At 34.5% G+C, this 12,331-nt stretch overlaps 1 protein-coding gene across 7 annotated transcripts in view; it reads left to right on the top strand.

Moving 5' to 3' along the window:
- The window catches only part of LOC142358248 (C-Jun-amino-terminal kinase-interacting protein 3-like), a 90,354-nt gene that overhangs the window by 21,331 nt on the left and 56,692 nt on the right, over nucleotides 1-12,331 (top strand). For all 7 annotated transcript variants that reach the window (XM_075409696.1, XM_075409721.1, XM_075409702.1 and 4 more), the window contains one exon: nucleotides 2,465-2,764. In XM_075409696.1, the coding sequence (XP_075265811.1) occupies nucleotides 2,465-2,764 (300 nt within the window). The remainder of the gene's footprint in view (nucleotides 1-2,464; nucleotides 2,765-12,331) is intronic.

The following is a 12,331-nucleotide window of genomic DNA, read 5'->3' as shown; positions in this document are numbered from 1 at the left end:
ATTTGTTTTTGAATGCCGTTTCTATTCCTTAATTTTTTATGGCATTTGTGGAGGTTTAGGGTTCCTAATAGTTTTTCTAGTTGTTTAGTAATAAGTATGGGCAATTTTGGATATGAATAATTTTCTTGTTGAGAAATTTGACAAAAAATGGCGAAAATTGGAACTATTTTTCTTAATTTTTTTTTGTAGTTTTTCGGGCTTTTTTCTGGTTTTTTGAGACAAGTTTTCTTCGTTCAAAAGTTCTGGTTTTTTCTTAGACTATTATGACTTGTCTATTGTTTTGCGAGCATCTGGATGCCCTATTGCCTGAAAAGAATTTTTCTCTGGATTTATATGCTTTTGTAATTGTAATATTAAGAAATTTACCAACTTTTTCCAGTTTTTTAGTGCAAGTTTTTTTAATTAAGAGCTTTTTTTCATAATTTGGCCTCAAGTTTTTTTAAAACATTCACTTAAGTGGTTTTAGTAAGTACTAGTTGAGTTGATGCAGTAATTTTGGCAGAGATAGTTTTTTCGGGATCTCAAGTTATGACAAAATTTGATCAGATTTTTAATCATATTTTAACAGATTTGATTTTTTGGTTTTATGGTTTGGTTTCGAGAAAATCATAAATAATGGAGGCAAGTTTTTTCTGATGAGTAGTTGGATGGCGGTTAAATAGATTTTCACTTCGAGTCGTTTCCGGAATTCTTCCGGCTATGTTTTTTTAATCAATTTTATTGGAGTGATTTTTGAAGCGGGAAATGAAGCGCGTGAAGAAATTTGGAGTGATTTTGGTGCTGAACAAAAGTTAAGAGCGGAGAGAAAGGAGAGTGGTTTTTGTTCATACCGCTGTTTTTGAGAGAGCGAGAAATTGATGTGTGAAAAAATTTTCTCTAGCGAGCGAAATTTTTTGTTCACGTGCGGCTTTTAAAGGCAGTTTTTGCAAATTTTGATTGTCATGAGGTTTGATTATGATATTGTATTAGTTTCAGGCTTGTTTTGATAGGAATTGAAGGTTTCAAGTTGTTAATTCTGAGTTTAATGCTAATTTGGAGGGTTTTGATCAGTTTTGCTTATTTTTAGACGAAATTGAATGATTTTTTACCTGTTTTTTATTAATGCTTTATGTGGGATTTGAATAGAAGCTTGTTAATTAAGGAATATTCGGCTACCAATTGACTAAAGTTTTATTGGTGAATCATTCTTTTCTTCGGAAAATTGACAGAAAAATTGAGAAATTTTGAACCATTTTTCTTATTTTTTTTTCAGTTTTTCTTTTTTAGTCTTTGACAAGTTTCTTGGCCTATTTTGACTTGCCCATTGTTTTGCGAGCTTTCCATTGCCGTAATTTCACTCGATTTTATGTTTCCTTGTTATATTAAAAAAACTCATTAAGTTTTTCTAGTTTTTTATTCAATTTGTTTTTGAATGCCGTTTCTATTCTATGTTTTTTTTAAGATCTGTTCACACATTTTCACGATTTTTGAAGTCAAAGTGGAGTAGTGATTTTGATCACGCCGAAACAGGAAGTGGAGCAAAAAAGCGAGTGGTTTTGCGGCGGGAAACTTCTTCGCTCCAAATTTAAAGTAGAGTAAGAAAACGGTGTTTGAACAAAAATTCGCTTTCTCGTTTGTTCACATGCGGCAATTTCACTTTGATTTTTACTGTTTTTTTCGATTTTTTGAATCGGAATTTTTTCTAAATGGTTTTTCCAATCCATTCATAGTCCGTTCAGGTCTAGTTTTCTGTTTAGCCAATGAAAATTCGTTGAATTGTACGTCAGGACTTTTCCTGCTATGTTTTTTTGCTTCGTCGAACTCTTTTTCGCTTTAACCAATTTGCCGCTTTTTCGACATTTTGCGTGAAATCTTTTTGACTTCTCTAGGCTATTTTCACTCATCTGTCATTCTGCACAAATTCCTTTTAAACAGTAGCTGCTCAGCAAAGCAATTCAAAACGAGGAGAGTGGGTATAAAAATCAAAGTCAGAAATAGAAACGGGATATACCCATAAAGCCCATTTTTAGATGCACGGTACTTGAACTTAGTTCTCATAAGTTTTAGTTACTATCGATAATGCTTATTGGTATTGATACTAGACCCTGTAGCCTCTCACTGAGAGACAGGAGTATGTTCAATTACGAAATGATATCAAAATAAATCGCACTTAAAAATGTTTGTATACAAAAATCAATTTTTGTTGATATTTTTCAATCCCAATAGAGAGTTATGGGAATCAATGGCGGTTATTTTCCAGCAATCTGGCGGGTATGTTTATGATAATTGAATGAAAAATTTGGTTTGAACGTAGTTTCGTAGCAAATTCCAAGAAACTTAAAGGCATCACCTGACTGGGTTTGTCAAGCCTCCTGACAAGCTGTCAAATCTAAATGATGTTTTTGTGTTTGTGCCATAATGTCATCAGATTTGAGAACCTGTTCATTATATAGTTCGCTTACGTGTATTAGAATTTTTGTTTCAGGATCTCCCAATCGCGAGCATTCTCTGTCCTCCTCAGTAGACATGAGCCATTTACAGTCAGAAGTGGCAGCTGCTCTTAGAGGCCATTCAAACAAACAGGACAACGAAAGTGTCTTTGAAGCATCGGGATCATTCAATCGGCAAAGACTCGAAGCTTCAATTAGCGAGGACGGCTTTCCATTGATGAGAGATGGGAGAACATTGTCTGTTCAGTCCTTCGAGACCAACCATGAGCCTTTGTTCAACGAGTTCCAAAATGCCAATCAGGGAGGAGTTTATACTTCGTCACAAGACATACTGAGTACGGCATGTTTAATCGTTAAGTTGATCAGAGCAGGCAGAAGAAATATGCGTGTTTCAATAAGTCGATTATCAACCGCTATTGCAGCTATAGCTTAGAAAATTGGGACTGATTAAAGTTGATAAATGTCTTTTGCAGGACATAGGTACTTTTTATGACCATTTTAAGAGCTTATATGTTTTTGTAATCCAAACAAAAACACGCAAATTTTTGAAAAATTTAAAGCTTTTTGAAAATTTGTTTGTCATTGAGTTTTTTCAGCGGTATGTGTCAAGGAACCTCCTCTAGGGTTTGATAATAGGTTACTGTATAGTTTCTAGAGGTAATGGAATGTTTTTCAAGATTGAAACATCACGAATTTTAGCATTTTTTTTAAAACACTTGCAATTTTTTCAATTTTTTTGACATTCATTGTCATTTTTATGGTTTTTTGAGCCACAGGGGTCAGAAAACCTCCGTTAGGGTTTAATAATAAATTACTAAAACTTTTTTAATGGACATGGAGTAGTTCTCAACTTTTAAATATCACAAATCTATCAATTTTTTTGATAAAACTTGCCATTTTCTTCAAGTTTTTGAAATTTTTGATTATATTTTAGGTTTCTCCAGCGTCAAGAGCCAAAGAAACTCCTCTAGGTTTCGGAAATAGGTTACTGTATATATTCTTGATGTAATGGAATGTCTTGCAAGATTTTAACATCACGAATTTTAGCATTTTTTTTAAAACACTTGCAATTTTTTCAATTTTTTTGACATTCATTGTCATTTTTATGGTTTTTTGAGCCACAGGGGTCAGAAAACTTCCGTTAGGGTTTGATAAAAAATTATTAAAACATTTTTATTGGAGATGGAGTAGTTCTCAACTTTTTAATATTACAAATCTATCAATTTTGTTGATAAAACTTGCCATTTTCTTCAAGTTTTTGAAATTTTTGATTATATTTTAGGTTTCTCCAGCCTCAAGAGCCAAAGAAACTCCTCTAGGTTTCGAAAATAGGTTACTGTATAATTTCTTGATGTAATGGAATGTCTTGCAAGATTTTAACATCACGAATTTTAGCATTTTTTTTGACAACTTTTGCCATTTTTTTTTTCAATTTTTTGATATTTAGTCGTTGTTCAAGTTTTTTGAGCCTCAAGTATCAGAAAACCTCCGTTAGGGTTTGATAATAAGTTACTAGAAAATTCTTGTTGGTCATGGAATAGTTTTTCAACTTTTTATGTCACAAATTTTAGCAATTTTATAAAACTTGCAATTTAAGTTTTGGAATTTTTTTGTCATTTTTAAGGTTTCTCTAACCTCAAGAGCCACTGAACTTCCTCTAGGTTTTGATAATAGGTTACTGAATAGTTTCTAAATGTAATGGAATGTTTTTCAAGATTTTTTTATCACTAATTGAAGCAATGTTTTGAGCATAGAAAATATTTGCAATTTCAAGTTGTTGCAAAATTTTTTATTTTTTTTTTGAAATTTGTCTGGCTGCAAGGGCCCAGGAACCTCTTCCAGGGATTGATAGTAGGGTGCTGCATAGTTTCTACAGTTAATGGAATTGTTATCAATATTTCAATGACTCGAATTTTCTGTAAAATTTATTACATGTTTCAAGTTTATCGATCTTTGGGCCAGTGAAACTATTTAAGGCTTGAATTAGAGAAATTGATTGGTCTCTGAAGACAATGAAATGGTTCTGAAGATATTAATATCATGAATTTTAGCAAGATTTGGTTAAAAATTGCAATTGTTTTTAAATTTTTGTATATTTTTTTTAGCTGGGGCTATTATTGGCCTTCTCTTGGTTTTTTTCGTCGTCGCGATTTTTGTTACGACCATATGACGTCACAGCCACTTCAAATCTGCTTTTTGTTCATTCGTTCATGCAATTTCAACTGAATTGCGTGCGTGACGTCATTTTTTGCTCTTAGTGGAGCGAGTTTTTTTTTGCTCATTCGCGTGATTAAACTTTTGGTCACATTTGACTTACCTCACTCTCAAAAATGACTTCCTCACTTTGAAATTGACTTTTATTTACTTTAATTCAAAGAGATGGTCAAATGGGTATGTGTCACTTTAAATGAAGGTTAATTGAGAGCAGCTAATAGAGGCAGCAACAACTTGTACAGATTTTGAATCAAAATATAAAATATTAGCCTACAATGAAAAGACGAATTTTTTGGACTGTCGTTTTTACTGTTATTTTTTTGAGACTGCAGATCTACGAAGCTATTGCGGCTATTTTTTGGCAATCTGACAGCTATGCTCTTCCTTTTATGATTTCAACGATCATTACTGGTCAACAAAATTTTTGAAGATGGGGAACATGACAGAACTCCAGAGACATGGGTTTGAAGATTTTTTCACTGCGAAATCTGGAAAGTTTTCATTGAATTTTCGCACTTCCGTTTTTTTTCGGTATGATTTAGTTAATAACAAAGCTGATGCTAACCGCTCGCCGATCGTTTGAGAGCAATTCGCCCGATTTTAGTCGTTTATATTTAGTGGCTCTCGAACGAAATTTGTAAATGCGGACAATTATTGAAAACGCGTGTCTTCAAATCCAAAATTTTTGATTGAACGTTTTGTTTGTAGAACGTTCTTTCGATTTCTCTTCTTCAGTGAACTTTTCACGCTTGACCTCTCGATTTTTGCTGGACATAATTTTCTCCTATTATTTATATCTGGGAAGCTATAAACTGAGCGCAGCTAAATGACGGCCTTCGTAGTTTTGTACAATTGAAATAATTTGAATTGTATTTTCTTAAGATCTATTCACACATTTTCATTTACTTTGAAGTTAACGGAAACAGAAGTGGGGCAAAAAAGTGGTTTTGCGGCGTTAAATTTTTTTGCTATAATTTTAAAGCAGTGAGAAAGTGGTGTTTGAACAAAAGTTCGCTTTCTCGCTAGTGGTTTTTTTCACATGCTGCATTTTGACATGGGTCTTTTTGTTTTTTGATTTCTTTGATATGGTTTTTTTCTAATCCGTTCGTAGCCCATTCTTTATTTTGGGTCTTTATTTTTGTTTAGTCGATGAAAATCATTGAATTGTGTCATGACTTGTGTTGCTATGTTTTTCATTTAGTTGTTTTACGCTGTTTTTTCATTATACATTTGGTCACTTAGCAAAGCTGAAGAACTCAAATTTTTTGAATGACTTGTTCCTTTCACTGACGGCATTTGTGCTCCTGACGTCACATTTCACTTTATAGCAAACGTTTTTTGTTCATTTTTGTGATTAGATTTTCATACGCGACTTACCGCCCTCAATAAAATGACTTTTGCACTTTAAAACTTAAGTCATTTGAGGACCTTCGAAGCGTTTAGTAGTCCTTCAAGTGCTTAGTGTGGTGAAGCTGCTTAGTTTAAGGTTAAAACGTCAGTTTTTGAGCCCAAAATGTTGCAAATTTTGTTTTTTTTGTCATTTTTCAAATTTTTTGTTGGACCAGTCAAAAACTGAGGCTGGTTAAAGTTGGTAGGCGATTTTTCGCTTGACCGTTTATTTTGTTTGACCAATTTAACTTTTTGTCCTCAGAAACGGGATAAAGAGGTAGCGCCCAGTGGGCATTAAGTTCTCTTATAGCCTTTCAGCTCACTAGTCTACAAGTATACCTATCACAGAAACTGTTTTGGAGACTTTTACTTATTGTGTGAAGGGCGGTTCTTAGGGGTTGACCCTATCACATATGCATTACAAGATATTAATAGAACAGTGGTATTTGGTTCAGTTTGTGACGATTGATGTCCGGGGATTGAAACCCTCCTTTGGAGAGGGTTTTTTGTGAAGATCGTAATTGTCTCACCCGTGGTTCATCGGCAATTTGTCCTCCGGAGGTGTCGGTTTGTGTCCATTAACAGCTGCAAAGCGGTAGCTGGGACCATTTTTGGCCTTCTTTTCGTTTTTTATTCAACATTTCAGCTAAGTTGAATTGTATTGTGGTGCTGTTTTTTTTACGAGTCAGAGATGAATTATGGTTTTGTTTTCTTGATAAGTAAGCAAGCACAGAGAAGCATAAGTTTTGAGTGTAAGTAAAGTTGGAAAAAAGTTATTTCACTGATCAAATTTGAGGAGAGGAAAAACGAGAGGGGTTATTTTTTCTTCCTTTTTATGAAACAGAGTGAGAAATGCAGGTGTCAAAAATGCCAGTTTTTTTGCTAAAAAGCACGAAAAATGTTAAAAAGCACGAAAAATGTTAAAAAGCACGAATTTTTCGTTTTTTTTTGTTATTAAGCGAGCCAGTTTTTTTAAAAAGCAAAGCAAGGCTTTTTAAGCTTTTTTGTTTTTATAGTTTTATATTGTCTTAATGTTTAATATAGACAAAAGTAACAAAATTTATGCTGTGTTGATAGCGTTTTGATGTTTTTGTTTGTTAAATAAATGGAGTTAGAGATAATTTTGTATTTAATATTCAATTTATAGGTGAATGAATTTAAGTTTGATGCCTGGAGACATTGTCTACTAAAAACGGAAGCAAGTTTTTTTGGTACAAGATTTTTTTCTGCGAAATTTGTGTAAAAATTGAGAAATGTGATACAATTGTTCGAATTTTCTTGCAGTCTTTCCTCTTTTCAAAAATAGAAATAGTGGTATGCTTTTTAGGGCTGCCTAACAGTTAATTATCAGATAAATAGCTTCGATTGCAACACACTACATTTTTCTTTGTTGTCTGCCTGTAATATGTGAAGAATTAAAGTTAGTATTATATTTTTCTTTGGCTCAATTTACTTTTTGGCTCAGGTTTTCTAGTATCTCAATTAAACTTATTTTATCTGCCCAAATTTGCTGTAAAGGTAAGATTTCCAGTGAAGAAGACTTCTGGTTGTTTCCGAGGCTGTTCTGTCTATTTTAATAGCTGCCCTCGGCTTCTCAGCACGCTATAATTGCACTCCTTTTGTTACTTCGTAGAATAAAAATTTGTTTCGCTTTACCTCATTTTGCCGCTTTTTCGACATTTTTCGTGAAAAATTTTTGATTTTTTTGAGTTTCTATCTTCGCTCATTTTGTGCAGTGTGTTTAAACAGCACTCTTGAATTAACGGAGTCATAACGAAATCAAAAACATAAACGGGATGAAGCCCAATTTTAGATGCCGGCTACTTAAAGTTCGTTGTTATAAATTACAGTTATCATCCCTAATGCTTATTGGTATTAATGTCAGCCCTTGTATCCTCTCATTAAGTAACAGGAGTACGTCGAATAACAGACTAGTTCGCCTTTTAGAAATTTTTCTTACATAATTTTTTTTTTTGTGTTCTTTCAATCCCAATTGGAGTTATGGGATTCAATGGTGGCTATTTTCCGGCAATCTGCCGTGTTTGTTTCAAAATCTACTCACACTTTTTCATGATCTTTGAAGTCAAATTGTAGGAATATTGTTGGTCACTTCGTAACAGGGTCTAGATAAAAGAGCGAGTGGTTATGTGATGTAAATTTTGTGTCACTCCAATTTTTTGAAATTGAGTGAGAAAACAGTGTTTGATCAAAAATTCGTTTTCTCGATTATGATTTGTTCACGTGCAGCAAGTTGACCTCTGGTTTTACTGTTTTATTATGTTGACTCGAATTCACAAAAATATTCACGAATTTTAACTACTTTTGAATAAAATTTGCAATTTATTTCATGTATTTTTAAAAATGCTTGTTATCGTTTCAAATTTTGAGCAAATGAAATTTTTTTGGACTTCGCAGAAATTCTTTTGGATACACTAGCATCGCAATTTTTAGCAACTTTTCAGTAAAATATGCACTTTATTGTTCAGGTTTTCCAATCTTTGGGGCCCAATAAGCTGAGTCTGTGCATCGCTTAATGTGACAGAAATTTAATTTTTTTTGCTTCAAGAACTTAAGCAGCATTTCATTAATTCTGGGCATTTTTTTTTACTTTGTCCCTCTTGATCTTATTTGTCTTTTATATCCAACCAGAACTCTGCTAGCGTAGAATTTAGTTGTTCTGCTTAATTTAGCCAGAGAAAATTGTTTTCATGTGTTGTTGATTTTTGTCCCTTTCATCTGTTCTTTTCGCTTTTCTCAAAAGTAACAGTTCTCCTTTGCCTCGTCTTATTTGTCTTTTATATCCAACCAGAACTCTGCTAGCGTAGAATTTAGTTGTTCTGCTTAATTTAGCCTGAGAAAATTGTTTTTGTATTCATCTGTTGATTTTTGTCCCTTTCATCTGTTCTTTTCGATTTTCTCAAAAATAACAGTTCTCCTTTGATTCTGGTTTATTGATTGGCTTGCACTTTTGCTTTCATTGGTTTAGTAACCATTTGTTTTGATTGGTTTTTAGACAGTTTTTGGCGTTTTTCCCATTATAGCCCCCAGCTTAGTGGTCAGATGACCTATAGCCCCCCATGTTAAATATACCATAATGGGGGGCTATAATGGGAAAGACCCAATTTTTGTATGTTGCCTACATTTGTTGACTTTTTGTCCCTTTTCACCTCAGGTTATTAAGGATTGATTTTAGTATCTAGTTGCGTTTTTTTCTCACTTTAACGGCATTAATTTTCAAACATTCTGATTTTTAAAAACGTCTGTTTTTACTCATTTTTGAATTGTCTGTTTTTCATTTCCACAAGTTTGTTTTGTGTACTCATTCTAAGGACGCGTGGTGTTAGTTTTAATGCAAAGTTTTGTTGTTTTTTTTTATTTTTAAAACTACTGTTTTAGGGAAAATAAATTTAATTGTGTGTCTGTTTTGTGCATATAGGATCATGGGTTTTGCTGACTGTCATGGTTTGATGCTGCTGGAAACATTTTGATTGTTAGGTATTTGTTGATTTAATTTGAGACTTGTCCTGATTTGTTTTTTACTTTGTGGAACAATTTTTTTTAGCTTTACCTCAGTTCACAACTTGTGCACTGTTAATAAAATTGTTTTCGAATTCGCTTGAATTAAACTTGGTTTGGTTACATACTTCAAGGACCTAAAAGTTGCGGCGGTAGTAAATTTTGTTTAGTTGCTCTGAAACAAAATTTGTTGCAATTATATTAGTCCTGTGGTCTTTAATGGAAATTTTTGTCTGACTCTTTTAGTTTTCGCCCTCAAAAATGAGAAAAGTGATGGAGACAATTTCATGGAGTGACGGGCGGTTCTGAATGCTCCCCCAACCCACCTTATGCTAACATCCCTAAGACCCTGTTGGCTACTACTGGGGGGCTCCTTTATAAGTCTTTCTACTGCCCAAGCCAACTTCTCGCTGGTGGCTTGAGAGCAATTCGCCCGACGTTAGTCGGTTATGTTAAGGAATTGGTTAATGTTTCATTCTGAATTGTAATTGCGCTATGATATTTTATACCATTATCAGTGACGGGGTGCTCCGTGTACTATAATATAGCTAAGTGTTAGCTAGTTTATTTTTGTTTGGTAGTGAAAAGCAACATGTGATAATTAATTTGTTTTGCTGTTTTAGTATTGAATTATTAATTGCTCTTGAACGAAGTTCATAGCAATTATTGTAAACGTGTGTCTTTTTACGACTCGAAGAGCAGTATTGAGATTCTACAGGTTTTTTTTAGCGGAAAGCAATTTTGTTCATGACTTGAATTTTGACTTCCATCTGTTCGAGCATTTACCTCCGTTTTTGATTGTTGACTTCTGGTTTCGAACATTGGACTTTAAAAGTAGCCTCGTTTGTAATGTTTAGTAATTAGGAACTGCTGGTAATGTTAAGGGTGAAGAGGTCATTTTTAGATTTTTGTTCCTGTATAAGTCACCCCTAATTATCTAAACTACACCGCACAAACCCCCCACCACCTGTCTACCCCCCCCCCCTCGATTCAACTTACAACTTACCCCCCCCACCTACACCTACCCCCAAACTACCCCCTCCCTTCACCTAACTACCCCAGCACTACGCACCTCCCCAACCTATCTATCCACCCACCCCACCTAGCTCCCCCCGCACCTAAAAAATTGTCGGGATTTTTAAAACACTTTAATGTGGTTTGTTGGGCTACTTTTGTTTTTTTTCTCTTGTCTATTTAAATGTTCTGATTTAGGTAAGTTTAGGTTAGAGATTGTAATGCGCGACGATTCGAGTCGTTTCCGGTTTTCTACCGGCTATGTTGTTTTATGCAAAATTTTCGCTTGACAATTTTGACTTTTCGAGTGACTTTTACGCCCTTGACTTTTTGCGTTTCGCGTGATTCTCTCAATCACAATTTCAACCAGCTGAATTCAATTGGTGGCAATTTATTACTAAAAGTCAAATGAAAAGTGCGCCGAAACTGGTGCCATTTTCTACTTTAAGTCTTATTAGTGGTATATGTAAACCTCTAATGTGGTTATTTGAAGCCCACTATTGAACTTCTTAGTCCCATTTAGCTTCCCCTCCCTTCTTCCCCCCGACTGAAGCAGGCTGCTATTGATTAGAGCTCCCACTAGTCGTTCTAGAGCAATTCTTCCGACGTTTAGTCGGTTATGTTTTAGTTAGCCAGTATGAGAAGGAAAAGTTTTCAGAACTTGCAGAATTTCAATTTTGCAACAGCTCAGCTGGCATTCTTTTTAGTGGTGCTGAACCGAGGAATCTATTTTTTCTGGAGATAAAAACTTGTCTATTTACAAAAACTTGTCTATTTGAAATTCTATATGCACTCACCTTATACTCCTGAAATTATTATATCTCGTACAGGGACTCGAGAATCAAACTGGTCAAACACCCATAAATTCAGCGATAACCAAAAGATCGACGAAAGTTTTGTAGACTGGAATTATATTAGTCCTGTGGTCTTTTTATGCAAATTTTTGTCTGACTCTTTTAGTTTTCGCCCTCAAAAATGAGAAAAGTGATGGAGACAATTTCATGGAGTGACGGGCGGTTCTGAATGCTCCCCCAACCCACCTTATGCTAACATCCCTAATACCCTGTTAGCTACTACTGGGGGGCTCCTTTATAAGTCTTTCTACTGCCCAAGCCAACTTCTCGCTGGTGGCTTGAGAGCAATTCGCCCGACGTTAGTCGGTTATGTTAAGGAATTGGTTAATGTTTCATTCTGAATTGTAATTGCGCTATGATGTTTTATACCATTATCAGTGACGGGGTGCTCCGTGTACTATAATATAGCTAAGTGTTAGCTAGTTTATTTTTGTTTGGTAGTGAAAAGCAACATGTGATAATTAATTTGTTTTGCTGTTTTAGTATTGAATTCTTAATTGCTCTTGAACGAAGTTCATAGCAATTATTGTAAACGTGTGTCTTTTTGCGACTCGAAGAGGAGTATTGAGATTCTACAGGTTATTTTAGCAGAAAGCAATTTTGTTCATTACTTGAATTTTGACTTCCATCTGTTCGAGCATTTACCTCCGTTTTTGATTGTTGACTTCTGTTTTCGAACATTGGACTTTAACAGTAGCTTCGTTTGTAATGTATAGTAATTAGGAACTGCTGGTAATTTTCAAGGTGAAGAGGTCATTTTTAGTTTTTTTGTTCCTCTAAAAGTCACCCCAAATTATCTAAACTACACTGCACAAACACCCACCCACCACCTATCTACCCCCCCCCCCTTGATTCAACTTACCCCCCCCCCCCCCACCTACCCCTACCCCCAAACTACCCCCTCCCTTCACCTAA

Source organism: Convolutriloba macropyga, chromosome 2 (assembly GCF_964194025.1).
Source record: "Convolutriloba macropyga chromosome 2, txConMacr16.3, whole genome shotgun sequence".
Lineage (NCBI taxonomy): Eukaryota > Metazoa > Xenacoelomorpha > Acoela > Convolutidae > Convolutriloba > Convolutriloba macropyga.
The sequence above is the reverse complement of the archived record's forward strand: the minus strand, read 5'-3'. Positions and strand labels throughout refer to the sequence as shown.